The sequence below is a fragment of the Ammospiza nelsoni genome, chromosome 3 (genome assembly GCF_027579445.1).
Source record: "Ammospiza nelsoni isolate bAmmNel1 chromosome 3, bAmmNel1.pri, whole genome shotgun sequence".
NCBI classification, from domain to species: Eukaryota; Metazoa; Chordata; class Aves; order Passeriformes; family Passerellidae; genus Ammospiza; species Ammospiza nelsoni.
In genome coordinates, this window is record NC_080635.1 from 14,184,554 (window position 1) to 14,209,883 (window position 25,330).

The 25,330-nt window shown below is 49.6% G+C and overlaps 1 protein-coding gene across 2 annotated transcripts in view; it reads right to left on the bottom strand.

The window, feature by feature from the left end:
- Positions 1 to 25,330, bottom strand: part of SLC8A1 (solute carrier family 8 member A1) — a 124,783-nt gene that overhangs the window by 6,043 nt on the left and 93,410 nt on the right. For both annotated transcript variants that reach the window (XM_059468239.1, XM_059468240.1), the window contains 7 exons: positions 8,061 to 8,167; positions 5,519 to 5,539; positions 4,773 to 4,790; positions 4,649 to 4,663; positions 4,000 to 4,068; positions 3,051 to 3,181; positions 2,338 to 2,437 (listed from right to left, as the gene is read on the bottom strand). In XM_059468239.1, coding sequence (XP_059324222.1) covers positions 2,338 to 2,437; positions 3,051 to 3,181; positions 4,000 to 4,068; positions 4,649 to 4,663; positions 4,773 to 4,790; positions 5,519 to 5,539; positions 8,061 to 8,167 — 461 coding nt within the window. The remainder of the gene's footprint in view (positions 1 to 2,337; positions 2,438 to 3,050; positions 3,182 to 3,999; positions 4,069 to 4,648; positions 4,664 to 4,772; positions 4,791 to 5,518; positions 5,540 to 8,060; positions 8,168 to 25,330) is intronic.

The following is a 25,330-nucleotide window of genomic DNA, read 5'->3' on the forward strand; positions in this document are numbered from 1 at the left end:
TTTATCTTCCTCTCAAGGATGTGGATCACCAGGTCTCCCTGCATGGCTGTTGAAAGAATCTCCTTAGCAAGGGAAAGATGCAAGCTCTGGAGCTTCAAACTCATTATGGCAGAAACAGCAGCTAATCAGTGTTATTGTTTTGGCAGATATAAATACCCATTCCTGTGCACTGTTGTGAAGATAAGGAGCAGTTTTCCAGCCTGGAAAGCCTATATTGGCCTGTGTTTTCCCTCAATGTGCAAAGGCTGCTAATGGCAGGATACACCATGCTGTGCTCGAGCTGTAATTCTGCAGCAGGTACTTCAATCCTCTGCAAAGCTCAGGGAAGCACCAGGACTGCTATGGACCTGAATCTTTATGGAGATGATAAAACAGACTGAAAAACGAACATGAATGCCACTGTCATAACACTCATCCAGATCTGCCTGTCATTTTGTTATGCAGCCATGATGTCTCTGTTTTGAAGAGCTGGCCAGATCTTGTGGAGTTGACTTGAAACACAGGATGGTGACCAGGGGTGCAGTCAGAAACAGGCCTGCAAGCCCCAGAATTTTTTTTTGCTGCAGCAGAAGCTTTATAGCTTTTGGGAGCAGACTAAAGGAGCTGAGTGACAGGCTCTGGACAGCCCAGAATGGCACAGCACAGCGTGGCACAGCCCTGTCTGCACCTGCACTGCCCTTCCACAGACCTCACCTTCCGCTGCTCCATCCCCCTGCAAACGCTGCCCTGGGTTGATCATTGGGTGGGAAATGGGGGTTTAATGTTTCTTTTCTCAGCTGGGATGTTACATTTTGCAGTGGTGACGGGGGACTTTCACCTGGTATCCAGAGTGAGCTGTGGGGGGAAAACTCAAACCCAACCTCCAGTGTTTAAGGAATTTTAACTTATCTGGCACAAAGCCTGAGGAGCTAAAGCCTGGGTACCTCCAGAGCTCAGAGACAAACTGCTACTGAGATCCACAACTGCAAGGGACAGCTCATGTCCACCAAAATACATCCCATTTATTAAATGCTTGTTAATAATCTGTTAGCTCTGATCATGGCTGTAAATTCCAGATATGGGGGGCAACATAACTGCAGTCTTTACATGTGTCACAGAAATGGGATCCAACCATCAGTGACTATCATTGCTTTAACATGGGATGCAATTACATAATTGGTTCTGGCATAGATTAGTTTAGCCATATTAGCTACAAAACCTGCAGCAAGGATTGTCTTGCATGATTAGTTCATGCTGAATACAAAATAATGGGAGGCTCTTGCCTGGAGGCTCTGAGAAGAACTGTGCTACGAGAGAGGGATCACAATCTGAAGAGAAAGCTGCTGCACAGTGTCCTGCCCTTGTTTTCCAGAGGCAGAGGGCAAATGGTACTGCCATCATTTTTAATTACCTGGTGCTGGGCAGAGGTTACCTTGTATAGCAGAGTTAGAGGTAGGAAGCTGAGCGCTCCCCCATGCACTTCAGTGCACAATTAGCCAGATGAGAGGTAATTGCCTTCCCCAGGGATTTAATTTAAGCTGGTTGATTTTGCCCTAATGTGCACACGCACAGCCCAGGCTGGGCTCGGGGATTGTAACATCCAGCCAGTAAGTAATAGAGTTTCCAGCTGTTAAAACAACATCTGGAGGAGACCTTCTTTCTTTCTTCCTTCTTCCACATATATGGGAATGATAATATATCCTGTACTGGTAAACATGGCAGTGGCACCTGCGAGAATGGCACAATAAGGCATTTGAGGGAAAGGCAATTCTCCAAGGGAGGGAAGATAAGATCACACAGGATCTGGTTCAACCAGAGATATGATGTGCTGCTGCAGCTATTGGGCTGCTGAGCCATAATCCTCCAGCCACAGCTGGCTGGGGCAGCAGGAGTTCCAGAAGGCAGGACGTGTCAAGGGAGAATTTTGGCTCAGAGAGAGTGACTGCCGTCAAGGTTTGCACCCTCACTACTGCGTTGTCCTCACCACAGAGGTACAGGGAGAACCCGGGAAGGGGAGCACTGTTGCTTCACACCAGCCTTATTTATGCCACTCTGAATTTCCACACTGTGTTCTCCTCCCAGATCTCTCCCACTGAACTGACTTTTCCCCCTCTGCCGTCTGCTACCAGCCAAGGTGTTGCTCTGCCTGGTGCTACAGACACGCTTCACGCAGAAGGTTTCCTACACATGAGACAAGGTGCCCTCACAAAAGGCTTTAATCAGCTGCCTTATTTATGCAGGAGCTGTAAATAACTCTGCCACCTGCTTTGCCTCCTGCTGCTCCACTACAGCCTGTGTTAGTGATGCAGCTGAGGCGAGGGTGATCGTAATTCACCTGAAGCTGTGGCCCAAACTCACCCGCGCTGACAGTAATGGCCTCAATAAACTGCTCCCTCCAGCTGTTTGTGCCAACCACCAGGGCCAGGTTCGTCTTCTTAATAAGCTTGTCCACCGTGTTCTGTGGAGGGAGATGCAGAGCACAGAATTAGGGGCTGGAGATACAGGGCTAAAGCCCACCAGTGCCACTGTTTATGGGTATGTGTTTATGGAACAAGCTCAGCAGATTTTAAGCTCAAGAGACCCAAATGTAAGTATTTGCAATTCCTTTTGCTGCTGCTAAAAAAGACCTTAGGAAAGCTGCTCATGGATGGGAGTTTAAACCCTCTCAGAGCCACAGTAAGGGTGGTCTGTTATATTTTTATACTACAGAAAAATGGAGAAGATAATGAAATGGCTAGTTTTCTGCTCTTGGCCTGGCACATGAATTCATGGCAGCTGAGCTGCACAACCATTACCTGCATTTGGGGTTATCAGCCCTTTGCACTGGGAGTACCAGGCTTGGGGCTCACTCAAGGCTGCCTGTAAGTAGGAGCAGTGTGTAGAACTCACTGTGAGAGCAGGGTCATGTTTTAAAGCAACTTGCAGCATTTGGGACCCCAGCTCCTGTTTCCTGTGCGATTCCATGCACTGCCTTGCTTTGCTTCTATACCATCACCATGTGCCTCTCAGTGCTGCACAAACCCAAAAGGAGGAGGGGGAAGAAGAACAGGGATGCAGGATGTGAACAGTACCTTGAACTCATAGGATTCCTCAATGATGATCTCGAGTTTGGTGTGCTCCCCCAGGACTGGGCGCCCCATCTCTGCGATCCGACGCTCTTCCTCCTCCTTGCTGGTCAGGGGCTGCTTTTCCTCATTCTCCTCTGCAAAGCAAAGAGCCTGTGGGTGAAGCAGGCCCAGCTGGGCACTCTGGATTTGGCCTCCTGTCAGAGGGGGAGGTCAGGAGGCTTCCAGGTGGGAGCATGAGCAACAGAACAGCGGAGAAGGAGTTCATGAAGCAACAGACAGGATAGCTGTATGAAATGCTACCAAGAGGTCTGCGACTCATCCAACCTCAGAGGAGTCCTGCTCATCCTGGGGCTGAGGAATATCTTATTGCTTGGTAATTAATTGCTGCCTCTGCCACTGGGCTGCTGGGAAGGAGAAAGATCAGCACTAAGGCTGCTCCATTCCCCAGCACTCCAGGTCAGCACTGAGGTATAGTCAGGGCAATTCCACCAGCCTGTTACAGCAAGAGAGCTCTGTCAGCAGCTCCTGGGCTGAGACACAGATGAAATCTTGGCTCTGCCTCTTTCTGAGCAGGCCTTTGCCTTGGAGAGGGGGCTGGCAGCCAACGCCTGCGGTGATGGCGGGGCTGGAGGGAAGAGCACAGATGTAAGGAGCCATCCACAGGCCAATGCCTGGCTCCAAACCCTAAAAGAGGAGGCAGCAGAGGGACTACAAGATCAGTGAAGCAGGTCTGCGCCTCCGCTGTCATCTGTGTGACCTCTGGGGCATGGGGACTGCAGGCAGCATGTCCTTTGTCACTGTCCCTTGTGCAGACCCCACTGAACTCCCTTCCAGTCCACCTGAGGGATGGGCAGGAGAACATCAGGGCTAAAAAGGACTGGAGTTAATCTGTCAGTAGGAAAACACCCCAGTCAGTCCATGTGAGACTGACATGGTGCCACACCACAGGTACCTTGGATGGAGACCACGGTGCAAGGAAGAGGATGATCTCTAGCCTGGACCTTCCTGAAGACAGGTTTGCCTATTAAAGTGATCAGCAGGAGATCAGCAGGGGGGACTGCACACACTCTACAAGCTGTCCCCGTGCAGTTAGTAAACTCCACTCTTATGTCACACGGGGTTAGTGCTGCTCCCTTGCTGGATGCCCCTTGTCTGCTCAGGGGGCACGGAGCTGAGGGAAAGCCCTTCTCCTCCTGCAGGCCAAAGAGACCCACCTTGGAGCCAGAGCCTCCTAAATCTCAATTATGTTTCCAGGGCTCCTGAGGAGCAATGTGTGGGATGCAGGACCTTCTTGTCCTGTGTTGTTCAGCTGAGGGAGGGAAGCTTGGCTTGCTCATGCCAGAGGAGCCATGGGTCCTGCCCTTCCTGCAGCGCTTGGGCCTGGGAAGTGAGGAAAGAGCCCTGTGCGTAGGGAAGGGACAGCTGGACCAAATGGAGAAGCGCACCCTGCTCCAAGACATGGAGAGGGGTGGTCTGTGGCTTGGGGGGTGACAGATGACCCTCCCTGAGGCTGGGTTAGGTGTGTGAGGCAGGCAGAGCACTCTGTGGGAGCACACAGGGTTAGCAGGACTGGCTGGGCCTGGCAGGCCGCGCCTGCTTACCATAGCAGAGTTTCCCTCCAGGACAGAACAAAAGCAAAGAGGAAACCAAGAGGAAAGAACAGGGTGAGCATATGGCCATTAAGAGAAAGGAACAGGGGGACAGGGGAAGAGTAGAAATCCATACCTGTGATGGTGAAGCCACCTAGACGAAACAAAAAATGAGAAAAAGGGAGAGAGAGAGAGAATAAATGAGGATTAGCATTTGCACGTGAACAAAGACTTCCCTGCCCCACTGTGGACATGGAGTCTGCTCCCCAGCACACACCCCAGGGATAGTGTGGGGAAACCTGAGCACACGCTTTTTAACCCACATCTGCAAGCTGTCCCCCCTTGGTCTCTGATATATGCTGTGGATAGCGCGAAATCTGTCCTGGGGCTGCAGGTGCGTGGGGAATGAGGATGCCCACTCCTCAGCTGCCCTACCTTGGAGGTGGCCAGCAAGGAAATTCAAAAGTTTCTCAGGCTCTAAGTCTCCCCAAGACAGGAGGTAAAGTTTGTAAAGGATTGGCCAACTTTCCTGTCCAGCCACAAGCATCTCCCAGTCACCAGGAAGTCCTGTTTTGCCACGCCAGTTTAGAGGTGATGGGTTCATTTTTGTGGCACAGGTTTGTATCTCGGGGTGCTGGCTGGTTTACTCTGGCTGTAACAGCACCACCCCCCCAAAAATGCTCCTTGCACTACCTCTTAATATTGGTGACTTTGGGGCTCTACTCTAAGGAAAGATGGGGCATTAGGTACCTGAGCTTGCTTAAACAGTGCTGACCACGCTAAAAGAGAATGCTGTGAGCAAAGAAAAACATCAAGCAAAATCGACTGTCTTCCAAAGATATGCAAACCAGAAAAATGGAAAGGAAAAATGAATGCGCTTACCAAGCTCATTCAACAACAGGGCTGTGAAGGAGACAGAGACAAACACAGAAGAAGAAAAGTAAATGAATAATGAAATCAAAAGGAATATCCACAGAAAGACACCAGATCCCAGGGCAGAGATTTCAGATCTGTAAAGCTGCAGGATACCATTAGTGTTAAGAGAAAGACACTAAACAGAAATGTTTCATGGGATTGTGGATTTAAAATAAAAACCACTGCAAACATGAGGTGTATATGGGATTAGAAGACACACTCCAAAAAATTCATTTTTCCCTTTTGAATTGTATGTGCAAGATCTTCCATTGGTCTCAGAGGCAGTTCTGCCCCGGGGGGGACACAAGATGCCCCATGTGCAGCAGCTACTGGCTTTGACCTCCTCCAGCTGCCTGATGGGGAGCAATGGCTCCGGTGGCAGCTGCACTTTTGGCACAGACAATGAGAGAAGAAAAGTCTGTGGCAAGGCTTGGCTCAAGGGTCTTCTTGCTTAATATTTTAGATATCCAAAATAAACGAAAAAGCCTCTCCCTTAGTGCCCTGGTGGCTCTTGGGCCCCACCAAAGCCCAGGGGTGACATTTCTGAGATGCCCTCGTCTCTCTGAGCATACTGCTGTACTGCTCTTCCTGCCTCGCTGCTTCTTGTACCAAACCAAGTACAAATAAACAAGTTTAAAAAAAAAAATTTTAAAATTGCATGGCCAAAGCAGCAAATAGCTGCTTTAAGTAGTCCTTTAAAGTTTTGTCTTGCCTTCCACTTAGTGAGCCGGCAAGCCTGAGCTTCTCTCAGGTTTTCCCGGTTATCTTTGTGACCAGGAAGAAAAGAAATTTTTTCATTTTATTTTTAGATAAAAATTTCATCTGGGATCTTCAGAGCTGGGGCCACAATTTTTAAACCTTGGATCTGGAAAGCATGTTTGCTCCTGCTGGACGTGCAGGACTTGCAAGGCTGAGCCCACACTGGCCCCTGTACAGAAGGACGGAGCTGTTAAGTTGAGTCCTCCATGTGTAACTTAATCCTGGCTGTACTGTCCATGCTCCACAGATGCCACCAGCACCATTTAATGACACAGACCCCACCTGCAGTGCCTGAGTCATGCCAGTGTCTTATTTTTTAGCCCAGCTTTTGTTAGGTAGTCACGTAAACCATCAGGGAAACTGATGGAGGGGATGATGCAGCTGACTTAGCACCTGAGCTGAAGAGGAACGCGCTCCCACTCAGTGTGGGGATCACTGAGGGCCATCTCTGTTCTGATCAAAGAAATATTACAGCCTAGTGCCTGCTGGAGGGAGAGCTGATGTCCCAGAAACTAGAAAGCAGCTCCAAGGCACACAGACCGAATCTTCTGCAGAGGCTTTAATAATGGTCCATCTCTTAAGTAACTCTAAAACTGCTTCTTGCTCAGCCACCAGTAGTGTGCAGAACGAGCTGTTGCCATCAATCCTCATTTAATTTTCTAGTAGAAAAAAAATAGCATGGGAAAATAGGTGAACTCTGTCTTTTTGGGAAGTTTGGCATTTGGTTTGGAAATGTGATGAAAGAGGAAATTGTTTTTATTATTCCTGTGAGAAGCTATTATCCAATGCAGAGCCATGAAACTTCATTTGAGCATAACCTGATTTACCTAAACTGATTGCATCTCATGATATTACCTACTTGGGCTGTGATTTTCGTCTATTTTCGGATCCTAGTGCCAGTATAAAAAGGCTAAAATTACTGCTCTGGCCATGCATTTTATCTCAAGTGAAAGCTGTTTTATCTTCTGATAAAAATGATGCAGCGCTGCCCTTTTTACTTGTCAAGGCTGGATGTTCTCTTGGATTAAATGAAGGCACAGCAGGGCAGCACTCCCAAAATGTCTCTGGGGGCTGGTGATGCTCCTGCTCCGGGGTGTGCCAGGAGCACTCCTCGCTCCCTGGGCTGGGATGGAGTCCTCTCCAAACGAAAGAGGGAAGAAAACAGAGCAAAAAGGTGCAGCGGCCAAGCTTCAGAGGAGGGAGGGCAAAACGGCCAAAAGTGCGAGGAGAAAGGAGTGTGAGAGTAGGGAGACACAGAGAAAGCGGCAGCGCCTCGAGAGCTGGTCTGGTTTTACTCTCACACCTTTCACTCCTCGTCGTAGCCACACCGGGTCCCCAAGCACAAGGAAGAAACTGCACTCTTTCTCATACTCCTCACGGTCAAGTACTCTAAGGGTAATGAATTTCCTGTGGGAACACAAGACAGAGGCAAACACATGATTGGCATCGCACACACATGCAGGTCACGTCCGCCCGGGTGCTGTGGTGACAGAGATGGTTGGATGGAGGAAAGGGGCTGCACATCCCTGCTTTGGGGCATATGGGGAAGGGCAGGAACATCCTCACCACCTGGCCCAGGTCATGCCTTGCTGGCCTGGGGACAGGCTGTGCTCAGGGGGATGGGGAGTGGCCTTGCTCCTGCCCTTTTCCATAGGCACCGGGGATGTGAGCTCGGTGTTGCAGGTGCCAGACATGAGTGAGCCAGACAGGGACACACAGGCTGGGCTCAGCCCCGGAGCACATGCCCCACCTTTCTTCTCACTCATCTCCACCAGCCGGGGCTCCCCGATCTCTAGGTAGAAGGTCTTGTTTTTCTCATACTCCTCATCATCTATCACCTTGATTGATATCGTTTTGCTGGAACAGAGAAGAAGAAATAGAGATTCAAGAGTAAGGAGGGAAAAGGGAGGAGGAGAAACAGGGAGCAGAACAGGAGAAGGAGAAGAAGGTAGAGGAGGAAGGTGGAAAGAGCAGGAAAAGGGGGCTGTGGACAGAAAACAGTGGTTTTGGTGGCACAGGCTGGAGGGACAGCACAGTCAAAAGCAAAGGGCAGGAGCCAATAGGCCAAGCTTGTCTCAGGATGGGCATGGACCACAGAGCACCAGCAGCCTGCAGGTGCCATCCTCCCTGGCATGGCCAGGCTGGGCCAACCTTCCCCAGAGATGTCTTGACAAGACATGTCCCTTTCCAAAAACCTGTGGTGTAGAACAGCCCCTTGGCAGCTTGCACACGTTGCATGGGCACAAGCAGTGGGAACCAGCACAGACCAAGCCCCTGGAAGCATGATGCTCAAGCTTGGGCATGGAAGGGGCTCTGTCTCCCCAGGCTCAGCAGATTCATGAACAGCATCATGATCAACTGCTCATTTTGGGCTTTGGAGGCTCTGATTTACAAGCTTGAAAAGGATGTTGGATTTAGGACTTTTTCTGTGAAGGGAGTGCAAAGGAAGAATGGCCATTCTGGTTAGGGCAGGCATATGGAAAGCTTCACTGATGGTAGGATTTTGTTTCTTAAATTTTACTTTACAAGCAGCCCATCCTTTCCCAAGCCTTCAAGGCTTAGTCCTCTCCCATTAGAGAGCTGAGCAGCAATGCCCTCTCACATGACCCAGGGGTTGCTGAATTTGCCCCTGGAACACCATCAGGACAGGCCTGAAGGCAGAGTCACGGCTCAGAGCACAGCCACAAGCACATACCAGAGAAATTGAAAGCCTCACAGGAGGCTGCGGCCACCAGGACAGATATTTGCTTCTTGAGCCACTCAATGAAGTAAAAATTGCTCTTCCAGAGGACAAAAATTAGCACAGAGGTGTTTCAGCTCTTTTCAGGGACTCACAGAAACAGCTGGTTGAAAGCTGCTCACCAGAAGGTGGCCAAACCTGGGGTACAAACATGAGGTGGTGGACCTGTGCTACTGTGGTCCCTCCTACAGCAAAGCCATTGCAAAGACAGCACAGACAGAAATCCAGCAGCCTCTGCTCCTCCCTGGAGGCTCTGCTCACTGTCCTGGCACTGCTGTGGGGACAGGACCTCCTCCTGGCTCTCATCTCAATCCAAACAAGGAACAGCACCAAACAAAAAGCCAAGGCAGTGATTGTAGTCCTGTGTCTGCTTCTGGCTGGGCGTGCTTTCCCCCCACACTCACCTCACAGCACTGCCCTCCTGTGAATGTTTTTATCTAAACCAGCTTTCCCACTGTTCCCTCCCTGCCCAGCCTTGAATGCCCTGTCCTTCACAGAAATGTTTCCCATCCCACTCCTGGCTCCTCTGCATTTTCCACAGGCACCCAGCAGAAGCTGAAGCAGCCCCAAGGCTGCTCCAAGACATGATGAAGGAGGTTCTGCTGTTCCTGGCAGGTCCCAGCACTGAAACCCATAAACATGGACGAAAGCCACGCTCTAGGGGAGTGAAATTGAGGCCACACTGCCATGATTTCTGGCGTTCTCCTCTCTTTGCACATCTGCACTGGCCACCCAGAGCCCCTCTGCTAAGCTGACAAGTATTTGGCAGCAGGGCCAACATTTTCTACTCATTCAGGGTAAACACCTCAAGCACTCAGAGGAACAGCCAGGATGATTTCTTGTGCTGTTTGCTGTGAGTCAGAAGTGTATTAAGTTTGCCCTTCATGCTTTTAATGAAACCATTTACTCAAGAGCAAGTGATGGCTGTGAAAAGTGTAACAGTGCAGCACGGCTCAGTGTAATTGTATTTTATAATGAATATCTGTAATAATTTGTTCACTTTGTAATTATTGCTGCAATAGGTTTGTACACAGGAAAAATGGTTACCAAGCAGGCAGCTGATCTTGCATTGCGTTGATGAGTTAGGGGAAATTATCATGTATTAAAAAACTAATGAAGGATATAAAAATGCTCTCAGTTAAGCTTTCAAAGACAACCTGATAGAATTACCAGAATGGCACAATTTCAGAAACATTACTAATCAAATCAATAATTTTCCTGACAGCTCCCATTAAAATGTACACTGCATCCTGGCCTCATGCGGGAAAAATCCCCTCAGGAAAGTTAATTAAGAGAGGTGCCTTTTTAAATTCTGAGGGCAGCAGAGACATCAAGACATAAACTTGGGTGTACTCTGGCTTGCCATGTGTGGCACTCCTCAAACCCCACAAAATAATTCTCCCTCACAAAAAGAAATCTGTGTGCCAATTAAAAAAAAAAATCTGATGCTTAGATACAACAGCAATAGGACTTCACAGAATAAAGCAGATAACGAGGCTTTAAGTGCCACTGCCAGGAGGTGGTGGTGTTATGCAGTTTTCCAAGTGATCATTCCAGGGTGTGAACAAGTGCCCTGTGCTGGGCAGACTTGTGTGCTGCTGCTGTTTCTGCTGCACAAGGCTGCTGGGAAAATGGGTAGGCAGAACAAATGGCAAGTCTGCTCTCTGGGTGAATTTCCAATCAGCAAAAATTGCTGAGGCAAATTTGTCCCTGAGATGAGACTGCAATGCTGGAGGAAAGGATTACCTCCTAATGGTGTTTGAGAAACAGCAAGGATGGGAAAATAACACAGGCTATTGTTAGAGAGTGCCTGATCTCCATCCCAGTCTTCTGCCTGCCACAGAGCCCCTTCCAGGGTCCTGCACACACATGGCAGGGCTTGGGCAGTGCAGAGGAGGAGGCCCAGACAACCACACCTTTTATCCTGCATTACAGTAAGGACTGCTGGCTACAGCAATCTAGGACAGGCACTGATGTCCCCCTGCTCTGCTGGACCCTTCCACGTGGTCCCTGCTTCTCACTCCTCTCCCAGGTCCAGGATGTGGTGGGAATGAGGTGGGGCAGAGCCAGGATGGCTGCCTGAGGCTCACAGAGTAGCCACAGCCCTGCCTGCATCATCTGTCCCTGCACTTTCCCAGCTGGACACAGCAGGATGGGGAGACCAGAGCCCCCAGAGCACAAGTACCTGATGAAATTTGTATTTTAGATCTGTCTCCTGTGCCTCAGGGGCTCTTACAGAAAAAGCTGTGATAGCGCATAACAGAAAACCACAGGGACACTTATTAGCACCCTGAAACCCCTCATGCTGTGTGACTGCAGGGCCAGGATTCAGGAGTCCCAAAGCCACAAGACAGAGGGAAAAAAAACAAGGGATAAAAGCAGCCTCTAAATCATTACACATTTTCTTCACCTCGTGGGAATCTGGGGTTAATACAGAGGGTGTTTCCAAGCTCCCCTTCTAGACAGAGGCCAAGAATCAGCTTTGGTTTGGGCTGGCAGTGGTGCTTTTGCCATAACCTAACGTCTCCTGGGGCTGAGTATTTAAACCAAACATTCAAGATCCCATGAGTGCACAACACCACAGCCTTTGGAATGGCTGGATTAGTTTTCCCTCTTTTGACCCTCAGTCATGCTGCAGGTGGGAAAGAACAATTTCTGAAGAATCCTGGGGATAGAAGTCCTGTGTTGACATAAATCACCAGTCTTGAGACACCTCCCTGTTCCTTCCTCCAGTGATATCATGGGGCAAGTTAGCAGCAAACCAGGGCTTGTGCTGCTGGGCTTTCCTTGCACTGGTGCTGGGTCCATCTCACCTGAGCTAAGGAGCCCTGCTCTGCCATGAGGACTGAGGGCATCCATGACCCATCTGTGCCAGAAACTGCGCCTCCCTGAGTCTGCAGCCCAAGCAATTGCTGAGGGAATGAATTCCATCCCATTTCCATTTACTGGAAATCAAAGAGTAAATAAGTCTTGCAGAATTTCAGCTCCAGCTCTTCTCTTGCAGACACCCAGTAGGAGAGGGGTGGTGACTTTGTGGAGGTGTCATACAAAGCTCTGCCCTCACTCCAAGTCCAGTGCTCTCCATCAGGACTTACTTTTCATTTCAAACCACGCTATTTCATTCAAACTGAAGAGTTCTTTTATCACAGCATTCCCACACATAACCCTTAGTTACCACAGCCCATGGGAAAGTCCTCCTGGCTGGTGATGCTCTAGGGAAGAGCTGCTACAACAATGTACAATGGCAAAAGCAGGACAAGAAGAGAAGCAAAGCTTAGAGCAAAATGCCAGCTGGGGAAGGCACCCTGAGAGCAATCCCATGAGTGTGCAGGGACGGGTACATATGCAATGAGCTAGAACAGTCTGGCACAGGGTGCCAGGAGCAGGACAGAGATCAACAGCAAAATATTTCTCTATGAGTATTTTTTTGACCACAGGAGAGAAGATGGGCACAGCACAGGGCAAAGATATAAGGATCTGGGACTCCCAGCTCTCCTGTCTGCACTTGACCTTCCCCTCAAGGGATCAAATGGCATCAGAAATGACTGGTGAGGATCTCCATGGATCTTTTCATTCCTTTTGAACCCAAACATCTGCACAGTCATGACACACCTGTGAAAATCCTGAGTGTATTTGCAAAAATCCTGCCATTGCCAATCTCCACTGTACTGCTTAGCCCAGTGAAATGGCAGAAACTCCTGGCTCAGACAGGCAACCAGCATTGCAAGTACCACGGGAGCCTGGAGGGCAGCAGCAGCCAGCTCTGGAAAGATTCAGGCAGGACATGCTGGAGGACAGGGGACATCATCCAGGGCACTGCTTGGCAGGGCCAGATCTCCAGGAGCAGAGATGTCCCAAGTCCAGCGCTCACTTCCTCAGCTCTCTTCCAGAACCACAGCCATGCCAGAGCTGGGATGGCCCAGAAGTTCTGCACACAGTCAGTAGTGGTGTCTCCAGTGGGCCAGGAAAACAACAAACACACAAGCAGCTGTCAGAGCAGGCAGTAACAAGCCTGCCCATGAGAACGTGGCACGCTGCTGCTGTCTGCACAGACACTTGTTCCTGAATCAACAGAGGGAATGATGCACTTCTGCACCTTGTCACCCATCCAGCTTCCACTGATTGCCCAGGAGAGCCACAGGAGTAGCTTGGAGGATGTTCAGCTGCAGATTAACAGCTACAGCATCCAGGCTGGGCAGCCAGAAGTGGTTGTGCTGCCTAAGCCTGGTGCTGCCAGCCCTGGTGTCCCAGCAGATCAGCACTTCCCGCCCAGAGGGCCATCAATTAACTGAGGAACAGCCATGAGGGACACATGTTCTGGAGGTGACATTGCAAAGCCACATCCATCGGTGCTGCCTGTCCTAGCACGGGCTCCCAGGCTCCCACAGAACCCTGCCACATTAGTTTCTCATACATCTATCTGCCTGTCAGCCACTCACTTAATTAGCTGAAGTTAGAGCTTGCCATGGGAGATGGGCTTGGGCAGCTCCCAGCCTTGCACAGGTCACTGGGCAGTGACTCTGCCTGTGCAGAGGGGCTTTGGGGCAAGAAAAGTCCCAAATTATCATCATCATCATCATCATCATCATCAATCACAGCTGGGCACCACCTGAGCCAGAGGGCAGGGCCACACAAATGGCCCCCAGTCACAGTGAGGAGCCTGGACCAGACCCCTGGGCATGGCTGGAACAGAGCACCAAGAGCAGCTATCCTGACAGATACTTGAGGAAAGAAGTTGCTTGTTGCTGGGAAGAAAAGGAGATGATGGGGCTTTTCTTTCACCAGTTGACAACAAAATTGCACCTTATGGTGAGGAGGTGGCAGCCTCGTGTACAGAGAGGCACCCAGGTCCATGGTGGAGGTGTTTGTGCCAGCCACAGGGCGTGTGTGTGTGTGATGGGGGACACAGGTGAGGGCAACGTGACACCTGCTCAGCCAGCACAGGGACAAACCTTCCTGAGGGACAGAAGAGGGGCAGAAATGGACCACATTATTTATAACTCCTGTGCCACACCTTGTTCTTTTAGCTGCTCAACAGTGGTCTTTGGCAGAGGAGAGGGTCTGTCAGGGTTTCTGTCCCTGCTGATGGGTTCCCATCTGTGTAAGATGTCCCATGAGTCACCCACGCAGGATCCTTTGCCAAACCAAGCCTTGCTGACACGAAATGTCTGTACTTAATGAAAATTCTGCCTGCAGCACTCTGCAAACATGACAGGGAAGGAAAAGGAAAACCTGCCTGAAACGAAGCATGACGCATGCTTTGGGAAGTAGGGATGTGAGCTGATCTGATGTGGCAGCTTGGTTTGCTGGTCCAGCAGCCCAGGTCTGCACGGGGCTTCACACTCCAATGCCTCCCAAAATGATCGAGCAAACCAGCCTGGACACAGCACACAAGGGGAGGGGGAAGTGGAAATGGTCCCTCTACACCTTCCCCCCACCTCTGGAGCCAAAATTCATCTGGCTACTCTCATTTTCTTGCGTGCCCTCCACCTCCTTCCCCAAGGTCTCCTGAATCCATCAGACCGCAGGGCTGTGTTGTCATTTCCATGTCTGCATGAACCAACTGCTCCCCTGGCCTCGGGATGTGCTGAGTTTAAATGACAACATAAGGCTCAAATACACACCACTGTCCTGCTCCAGAGCATCACCACCAGGAAAACCCTGGAACAAGATCCAGCCTGCTCTTCCCTGGCCTTGCAGAAACACAAGGCATGAGAGGTGGTCTGCAGAGAAGGAAGACTGAGGGTTGCTGCTGCTTGAATAGCTGGGAGATGACAGGCACAGCTGATGCTCAGTGTCTCAGAAAATACTTTTTAGGAGCAACGATTGCCAGGTAAGATGATTTCACATGCCAGACTGAATGCTGCTTGACTCTCCTCCTAGGAAGACCATATTGAGAAGGATTTGTCAGATCAGAAATGTTTTTCTGGCAAATCCTCAATGTTTGCTCTGATGTGACTGTGAATTCTGTGCTCTGACTAATGCACTTTTTCATCCATCTGCCAGTGTCACATCTTGCAAGGGACCAGCTGGGTGAAGATGAATGGGACTCTCTTCATCTGCCCCAAACCGGTGCCTGAGCCTTTGGTCATGCTGAAATGTTTCCACAGCTCCAGCTGTGGCCTCCTCTTCCATGGCTCTGGATGTGGTGACACCAGGAAAAAGCTGTTTTCCTGCTTTTCCCCCAATCTCATTGCCATGCATGTCTAGTGATTATGATCCACATCCCTTAAAGCTCCCAGAGTGCCTGCTGGAGGCAGGATCCCTGAGGAATCAAACAGGAGACCCATCTAGATCAGTATCTGCAGCTCCAAGGACAGCTTGCTCAAAGAGTGCAATACCACTGATGACTAGGAGGGAAAACACATTTGATGTGAATTTGATCAAGAACACCCCCAGCAGTAATTACTTAAGGTACCCAGGAAAGCTGACAGAGTGGAAATAACTTCTCCCCTGGCTGTGCACAGCCCTGCCCATGCCAGCTGAAAACTGCATTAGTCCTGAAAAATCCAGCCTGTGCTGCAAGCAAAGGATTGACTGCCCAGGGCTCAGCCCAGCCCAGCATCCTTGCTCAGAATAAAAGCCTGCAAATCCCCCTTCTAAGCCTACAGGGTTAAGAGCCAAAATCTGGCATTTCCCCCTGGTCTGCCTTTCTGGGATTTTCTCTTGACTGACCTGGCTGGGCAGTCAGGTCTGAGGGTATTCCAGGCAGGTAAATAAGGGGACAGAAACTTGGCACACAATTGCTTCTTGCACCCAAATACACATCCAGCTTTTCTCTGCAGCCAGGTTCCCCCTCATGACAATAATTGCTCTCACCTTTCAAATAAATATGACTTGCTCTTCCCCATGTGCACCTGGATAGTTGCCATGACAATGCTCCTCAAACAGAAGACATCACTCTTATTTATATGGCTTTTGGCCTCCACAAAATGAATTTCAATGAGCAACTGCCAGCAAAACAGGACATTTTTGCAGTTCTGTAAATCATTTAGCAAACTTTGCCGAGTTCAACCTGACAAAACAAAACAGTGGCAACCACCAGAAATAATAGGTCAATGTCTAACAACATGGCTTCAGCATCAGGAATCAGGATTCAAGGAAGCCCAAAATACATGTGCTGTGCATGAACTGCTCCAGCACTGCCACTACAGCAAGACTTTGTATCAATCCTGGCAGTGTTTCCCTCCCAAGGAAGGCACATTTCAATTCCTGCTTGCCTGGGTTTCAGGGTGAGAGAGAATTTCCCTTCTTATTTGGGAAGACACTTGACAAGGAGTCATGATTGTGCCCTGCCACTCTGCCAGGGCTGCTGACAGCCAGCTCTGCTGCTGGAAAAGCAGCTGTACATGGGAAAAGAAGGAGAAAATGAGGAATGCTCAGTGACAGCAGAGGGCATGCCACAAAAATTCAAACGGCAAACATCAATACAGAATGTGCAGGTCTGCTTTCAAGAGCGGCATCCACCGTCATTTCAGCTCCATGCTCAGCCAGGCATGAGTCTGACTTCTCTTATTTGATGGCTGGCCCCAAAGATCAGGCCCTGCTTTTCCAGATACTCCTCTGAAATCCTTGGAGTGGTGACCCAGCAGCACGATCAAAGCCTCCTGACGGTGTGGCAGGAATAAACACTTGGCCATCACTGCATTCATCATCCCCTGCCCAGTGTAGGATTTCAAGACTTGGACAGTGGACTCACACTGAACTTTTATTAAAAGAAGTTGTAAGTTATCCTCTGCCAGGGTTCTAGGGAGACTCAAGTGGAATGCTCACAATTCAGCATTTTAAGTGACTGGATGCAGAATTCACCCCTGGTCCAGATTCCCTTTGGCAAGTCCCCTGTGCTGGGACAGTATCAGAGGTTACCTGATGCTATAAAAGACCAAGTGAAGTGTCTGGGTCCCAGCACATGAAATGCTGTCATTAAATAGGCTTGAAACATCAGGGATGCTCATTTCTGAAGACCATCACCCAAGCTGAGAGCCACACCCCAGTGCCTTGCTGTGCTGTCACTATGCCACAAGGAAAGCCCAGTGAGGGATGTGATGCAGATCCTGTATTTTTGTCCTTTCTATCCAGGGTGAGGCGAGCAAGCTCAGACAATGTCCCATAAAGCAGCAGGCACCCCCAGAGAGGGGCTGCTGCTGGGACAATGCTGCTTTAAGCAGGGACACTGTTTGGACCATTAAGTCAAGAGGTGGCCCCAAAATCTCAAGTCTGCACTAATGGTGCTGCCTCATGTATTCACACTGCTATTTTCATCCTTTGGGGATGGCTCTGGCCAAGGAAAAGCATGTGCTAGGGTTGAGTACCAGCAGAGGAGTTCCTTGTCTCCAGCCCAGCAAATCTGCAGACAGCTTGGTAGTTGTTTGGTTTGTTGGTTTTCCCCCCTCTTCCTTTTCAAGGACTTCCATCTCCAGAGCTGAGATGAAAAAAGTATGTCAGTTGAGAGGGGATTTTTCCCTTGCCTTTTCAAACACCTCCAGGTCTTTAGGAATTGCCAGGAATGAATGCCCTTACCCCACAGAAACGGCTCCAAAAAGACCCCAACGTCCTCAGCAGGAGTGTGCAGGGCTGTGGGACCTGGCTGGAGGGTGCTGCCAAGCAGGAGCCATTCCCTGCCCCTGCTGAAGGGTTTTGCCACTCTGGTGGCTGCAGCATCCTGACAAGGGCCATTCCAGTGGAGCTTCCCTGCTGCTGGACACTCTGGAGGTCAGGAGCATGCAGGCAACTTTAGGAGTCACCGTTCACACTGTGACTGACACACCACCTGTTCACTGCCAAATGAATTCAGTTGTGAAATACATCCCTCTCAGCTGAAACTCTGGGCACAAAAACCCTTTGAAAGAGACACCAGATATCCTGAAGTCCCCAGTGATCCATGGCATTAAAGCCTGTGGTGGGAACAAAAAAGCAAACACAGGTTTGCCAAGGATCCCTCCCAGCGCTGAGATAGGCAGGAGACCAATCCAGTGAGGAGAATGAAAAAATTCTGCTTCTGTCTCCAGTTACCAAGGAGATTGTTCAAACAAAGCTAAAATAAGAGGAACCAAGTGGCCAAGAGAAACGTGAGAGTGGAAGAGCCACTTGAATGCTTTGTGATGGCTTTGCTGAGCAGGGTGCCTGTGATGGGCTCAGCCTTGGCCAGCAGCTCTTTCCCTCTTCCCAGGGGGAAACCTCCATATTTTGGTTTGCAGGTACCTGTGTGAAAATGGCCAAGAGCTTTTAAAAATAGCAATTGAGAAAAGCCCCTGCCCACAGAGGTTTCAGCCATGTGCCAGCCCCGTTTATGGCCGTTGTGGCAGCAGGACACAGCACTCCGTGGCCTCAGCCTGGACCTGTGTGTTCAGGCTCTCAGAGCAGATCTTCCTCTGGGAGCAAACTAAATCCAGCTCTGTGAGGGGCTAAACATTCCACCCTTTGTGGCCAGCTCAGCAGCTCCAGTGTCTGTCTGTAAGATCAGAGGGCTGGCAGACACATGGAATATGGGATGAAAAATTCCTACTGCAGAGCCCCATGGACACACATGTGCTGGATTTGCTCCTGTAACAGCCACAGGATCACAGAATCATTTAGATTGGAGAAGACATTTAAGATCATCAAGATCCACCACTAAAGATCAGAAGACAAGCACCACACCACCACACTGTACAAGAAGACAGGGCTCTCTCCAGCCCCACCTCATGCCAGGGCTGCACAGGGGCTGCCTCAGGTCCAGCTGCACATTTCTCTTGTGCTGGGAACTGCAGATGTTACATGTAAGTGGCAATTCCCACGCAAACCCCAGAGCCTGTAAGCTGCTTTCCATCCCTCTGCATCCCTTAGTTAAGACAAGGAGAGGGAAAAGTTCCCAGATGCTGTTTCTCCAGCAGATCCTCTTATCTTACACATGCTCATCCGGATGCCTGATGCAGTCAAGGGCTGTGAGTTAAAGGCAGAGCCTGTTGTTGAGCCTGCCCACGACTTTCCATTATTTTAGAGTCTGTCTCAGCTGCTTGGTGCTTTGCCAGACTTTAGCCATTCAGAATGAAACTTTCCATGTAGAGTGGCCACTGCTGAGAGAGTAATGAAAAGCCCCACCGTCTCAGCTTTGGAAAAAAAAAGAAATGCTGCTCTGCCCATGCAAACTTTTTTTTTCCCAAACACTATATTGAGTAATTCTCTCTTCCTTATGCTTTGCTGCAGAGGACAAAACTTAGCAGAAGGATCTCTCTCTAGTGCTCAGGATGTGCCAATTTGCTTAAATTAGACCAAATCCTAAGACTCTAAAAACTTGCAAAATGCGTAGGCTTCTTCAAACTGGCAGCTCAAAGTCTTGGAAGATTTAATCTGCTCTGGAAATGCTCCATTCTTGTCCAGTGCCAAACCTGTTTTTGCACAGGCTGTGCCCTCAGCAGGGCTTTTCCTGTGCCTTGGAGCTGCTGGGAGCTCTGGCAGCAGCAGGAAAGCTGTCTGGCCTGGGTACCCATGGCAGGGGCAACCACGGGGCCTGAGAAATCCCACAGCCATTCCTCCACTCCTCCTCCTCCTCTTCCTTCAGTGCTGGCCTCTGAGCCACCAGTGTCTCCAGGCACATGGACTCTGCATCACAGACCCTGCATCTTTGCTGGGAGGATGACAGGCTCTCTGCAGTGTTTTCACCAGCTTGTGGAGGGAAATGATGAAGCTTGCTGGGACACAGACACTTGCCCCCTCATACTCAGCCTGGGATCTGCAGGGGATGATTCTCCTTTTCTGTCCTTTTCTGTTCTAATCCTGAGCTTGACTTAGTGAGCCAGGGCTGCTGGGGAAAGCTGGAGTTTATCTTGGCTGGGTCAGTAGAGCCTGCTCCCTGTGCTGTGTTCTCTGGCTGCAGGTGCAGTGATGCTACCAAAAAACCCCTGCTGCTCCTGGGGAGGGCAATTTAATACCAGGAAAAGCATTTATAGCATGAAGAGGTGGAAACTCACCTCAGTATTGTGCTCAGGAGTTTCTCCCTAGTGTGGGCCTGGTGGAACCACTGGGATGGTTTAGGAGCTGTTGGGTGCAAGGAAGGCAGGAGGGAGGCCAAGGGGAAAATGGTTTCCCAAAGAGTCCTCCCAGTGCAAAGAGATAAAAGCAAAGCCAGCACGAGCTGCCTTTAGCTCCAGAAAGCCTCCCTAGTGATGGCAGCTGCAGTATTGGAAAAGTAAAAGTAGCTTTTAAGAAGTGCTCTGAAGACACTGTGAGGATTCAAGGAAACTGTAGTAAAGTGGAGTGAGAGGAAACCAAATTGACCAAAGCAACCAGCCAGGAAATACAAGCTGCCTTTTGTGTCTTGCCCCTTTTCCTCTCTGAAACTCATTTGCTTTTCCTTCAAGCATGGACAAGTGCTGTTGTGGGACTAATAACGCTTTCAAAGCAGAGAATGAAATCTCAGCTGGAGACTCCATTCAAAGGCAGGCTGAGGTGCCCTTCCAAGTGCTCTGCAATGCAGCCCCCCTGCTGTCCTTCATCACATCAATTCACATCATCTCATCATGATACCTAGCCTCCCATCGAATATCAGGATGCCAAACTGACCATGAGCATATTTATTTATTTACTGCAGTCAGGTTGGGATCCTCTGGCAGCCACACACAGTTAAGTTTTATTTCCTCACCAGTGTTCACATTTTAAAGCTATTTAGGTTAAATTAAACCCTAACCTCAGCAGGGCTCAAGCATGGAGAGTCAGGGTTCCTGGCCATGTGCTGGAGTGTGATGGGGCAGAAGCTGCAAGTGCACCCAAAGACTCAGCCTGTGGTACCACCATGTGCAGCAAAATCAGTGAGGACCCCAACCAAGGCTGAAGAGAGGGGCTGTGAGCCCACACAATCCAGTCAAATTTCCCCCTGCTTCAATCTGCAGCAGGTTTTGACTGCATTTCAGAATGAATGGGGAAAATCTCAGCAGCAAGCAGGGGATGAGTCCCCAGAAGGGCTCTGAGTGTGGCAGCACCAGGAGGGCTGGGGTGAGCCCCAGCTGTGTGCTCAGGGCTGGGTTCAGCTGAGCCTTGGGGCCAGGGGCAGCTGCAGCAGCCTCGAGCTCTCCCTGGGAGGGAACATTTGCCCATGGCTGCTGTTTCCCCAGAGGCACCTGCACAGAGCCCCTTAGCAAAGGTCTCTAATTTTATTGGCACTACTCAGGGAAGATGTCATGGCATGGAAAAAAAACAAACCCCAAAACCGTAAGAATTTGGAATGGTGCTGCATGCATTTTCTGAGAGAGATTTTCAATTTGCTGCCTTCTTTTCTGAGAGCTAGACAATATATCAAAGAACATATTTGGGGTGGGGTTTTTGTGTGTGTGTTTTTCTTTTTGTCTTGTTTTGTTTATTTGTTTTTGTTTTTTTTTAAGAACCCTCTAGCAATGGTCTTTATTGTTTTCCAATTTATAGCTGCAAGAGAGCCTGGAGGATTATTCTGCACAGAGCTATAAATGATGCCCCATATTAATGATTGCTTTCACTGATCTTTGGAGGAAAATTCCAGACTGACTCGTGAAGATGAGATTTCCATTTCTACGTCTCACATAAACAGCTGCATGTCAAAATCCTAGAAATAGGCAGAAAAACATGTTTCCCAGCTCCCAGAAACCCAGATAAAAATGCCCAAGGTATATTCCAAGTGGACAACGATCTGTGTGCAGTGGAAAGCAGGGAACAGAAATGATTTCCAGATGAAGAGCAGAGAGCCCTGCACCACATACTCGGACAAGGGGGACACCGCAGCTTTTTCAGGGGGGCAGAAAATGCCATTGTTTCCCACCTGAAACAGCTGTGCCATGAAAATCATCAGAGGGAGGCTGGTTTGAAAGCTGAAGATGGTGAGATTTATGTCTGATTTGTAGAAGATCTGGGTAGAGGCACCGACTCCTCTGGGTTTGCCATGGGGCAGAGCCACTCCCACACCATCCCAGTGACTCCCCTGGCACACACCCTGTCTGTGTCCCACAAATAGCAGGGCCATGTATATTTAATGGGCACACACACACACAGAGGCACAGCCTGGAGGCACTCAGCCCCAGCACTTGCTGCTTCCTTGCTGGCTCAGGGTGCTTTTGCCTTTTTAAGTCGGGAGCAGCCCCGTTTCCCTGCAGCAATTCATGGCCAGCAGCCAGGCACAGGTAAGGGCTGCTTTCCCAGCACACTCAAACCCTGTGAGCACGGTGTGTGCAGACGGGCAGTGCCACAAGCAGCACAAACCTGTTTGCTGACCTGATGGGACTTACACACACCACGAATTTTGTCCTTTATTAGGTCTCCTCTATCCACTCTATTATTCATGATTCCAGCCTCGTTTTCTCTAACTGCAGGGAAAGCCAAGAGCTAATCAGGACAAATAATTTTTGGGCTGGCAGCCTTCAGCCACCAGCACACCATGGATACACTGGGTGCCAGGGGAGCCAGGATTTCCATTCCAGGGTTGTTACAAGCTCTAGAAAAATGAGCAATATCCAGGCAAATCAGGACCAGCTGGGAAAGCTACAGCCACTGGGAAAAATTTGACAAGCCTGTAGGGCTTCCCCTTTTCCAGCATGTTGATAGCTACAGGAAACAGACACTTTTTAAAGTTTTCACAACCGGGTTTCAGGAGGACCCATCAGCCTTACTAAATATAATATTTCACTCTGTGAGCCATTATTTATTTATTTCTCTTGGCCCTGCTGTCCCCACAAAGCTGCCTGGAAGTGAGGAAACTTGGCCTCACTGCATTTCACACTGAAGCAATGCTCTGGATCTGCAAGCCAAGGGAAACAGGAATCAAGTAAAAAATATGCACATATTTTGTGTATTTATATATATTTGTGATTATTCTTTGTGGCAAGGGGTTGGGACTTTTTTTGCTTTTGACAGAACTGGAGGAAGGCCCTGGCAAAGAAGAGAAAGAAGGCTGGGAAGTGAGGGATGTGCAAGGCCTGTTTGAGCTGCTTAATAAAGTACTTGTTTAATAAAGATCTTAGCACAAGATCCGTGTACTGATGCACCCAAACTAGGTGCCACCCAAATTTGGTGAGTGCATTCTGGTGCCAGTTGATTTCTCACTCTCTACACACTGTTTGCTTCAGCTACATGCTTGGATCACAAGTGGGTTTGTCCAGCTCCTCCACGTGAACATTAAAAGTGTCCAAATGCCTCAGAGGAAAGAAAAATGCCTGACTTTGGAGCTGGCTGTGCACACCAGCCATTTGCACCAATTTACATGAAATTTGCATTTCATCACTAATCACTACTCAAATGTGTGGAAAATATGGTTTTAATCAGCTGACTGTGGGCAAACAAAATAATCTCTCTCTCAGTTTTAAGCTAGTGACCTTCTGTCCCAGCATCAGAAATGACACAAATTGCCACTTGGATGGCCCAGGCTTCTCCCAGGCAAGTCAAGCCAGCCTGAAGACACCAGGACATGCTGCTCTGCCCATTCACTCTCCTCTGGTTCCCTCTCCCTTGCAGTGATAATTTCTTCTAGGAAAAGGGGCACATGACTCATCTCAGTGCTTCCAGAGCCAGTGGATTTGCTCTCAGCAGCATTTGCTCTCAGCAGCCCCCTCCATCACTGGACAGTTCAGAATGTCCAGGGAACAACATTCAGGCTGTCATGAAGCCAAACACAGTGGATCACCAATGCACACTCGTTTTCCTGCCTTGCCTCCCTCCTTCTCCTCTCCTTGGGACATCCAAGGATGGCCTGGGCATTTTATTTCAAAAATGCATTTTGGCGTAGTGTTCTTATTAGACATTAGAAAGCTCTGGCCTGCCAGCAGAGTTCTGGGGACAGGAGTGGGTGTTCGTGAGCCCGGGGCCGAGACATCCAGCAGAGAAATCCCAGCTCCGCTTGTGACGGACTCTATGAGGTCTCAGGAGAATGAGCCAGGACAACATTTTGTTGCAGCCTTTGGAGGAGGATGCTGAAGTCACCCAGTCAAGCTGGCCCAGTGCCCAGTGGCCAGTGTCACCCTAGTGGGCAGCGGGCCAGTCCGGCAGCGCTGCAAACGCAGCCTTTTAACAAAAGTATTGAACTGGATCGGGATGTCTGGCCTTAACAAGCCCAGATTAACCAAGGACTGACTCCACTCTGCTGCTATTTTTAGCTTCCAAAAACAGTCTGACCGTGTGCTGCCCTACCACATCTGCCTGTGAAGGCTCTCAGCCTGGACTGAGTCACAAAGGGGCTTGACACGAGTGTTCCTGTCTCTGTTACTCATCCCCAATGTCCCCACAGTGCTGACCTGCCATCTCCCCCCATGCCATGCCCACCTCAGGCTGTGTTTCCATCCACACCATTGAGTGGGTGTCTCCAAACGTTGGTGCAGTGCTTCCCCAGAGCTGCCTTGGAGCAATGGGAGCCAGGCCCAGTGGGATGCTGCTGAGCAAAACCACCCTGACATGCCAGCGGGGTCTCCTCCGAGCCTTGGGGGCTTTGCTGGTCTAACAAACTGCTGTGCATGCTGCCTCTCAGCCTCCTCTTGCTGAAATAATCACAGAACACACCTCTGCAAGCAGCAGCTGCTTGGGCTCATGCAGCAGAACACCTCAGCAGGCAGGAGACCCAAGGGACTGAAGTGGCTGTGAGGCAGGAGTGGTGTGGCCACGATGGATCTGACCGAGCAGCCTTGGCAGGTGCCAAGTGAAATGTCCCAGCCAGCTGGTGGCATGGGGAGAGCTGCTGGCACATCAAGATGTCCATATCTGCCTGGAACACGCTGGAGAAGTGATGTCCTGCTGGGTCCAAGCCAAAGAGCTCCAGCTCCAGCTGTTTTTCTCTCAACACCTCCAAGGCAGAGTGCTGGCACACCAGGCAGGAATGCCATGTGCCTCTTCCCAAATAGGTAAGGCACTGCACAGGCAGAACTCTCTGATAGTGAGGTGTGAAATCCAGCACTCAGCCCATGTTTAAAAAGCAAAGGTCCTGCAAGGCTCCTTATCTCTGCTGCTCCATGAAATGCAGTCAGATGAAGACGTGAAAAAGAAACCGTGTGGTTTTTGCCCCTCCACTTGTGATTCTCAGAGGAAGGCAGGGTTTTTAAAAGCATAGGCAATTGCTAGTGGTCTACCTCTATTTTTTCTCAAATCTCAGTCCATCAGAGAAGACAATTAAATTTGGATCTAGATGTCAAAATCTACTTGAAAAAAACATGCTCAACCCAACCCTGAAACTCTTCAGTGAGAACGTTAATTCCTGCTGGACTGGGAGCTGCTCTAGCTACTGGATTTTATAAGTGGAAGGAGAAAGTTTTTTCCACTTGAATTCACCAGGGTTGGTGGGTTTTTTTTATGGTTTG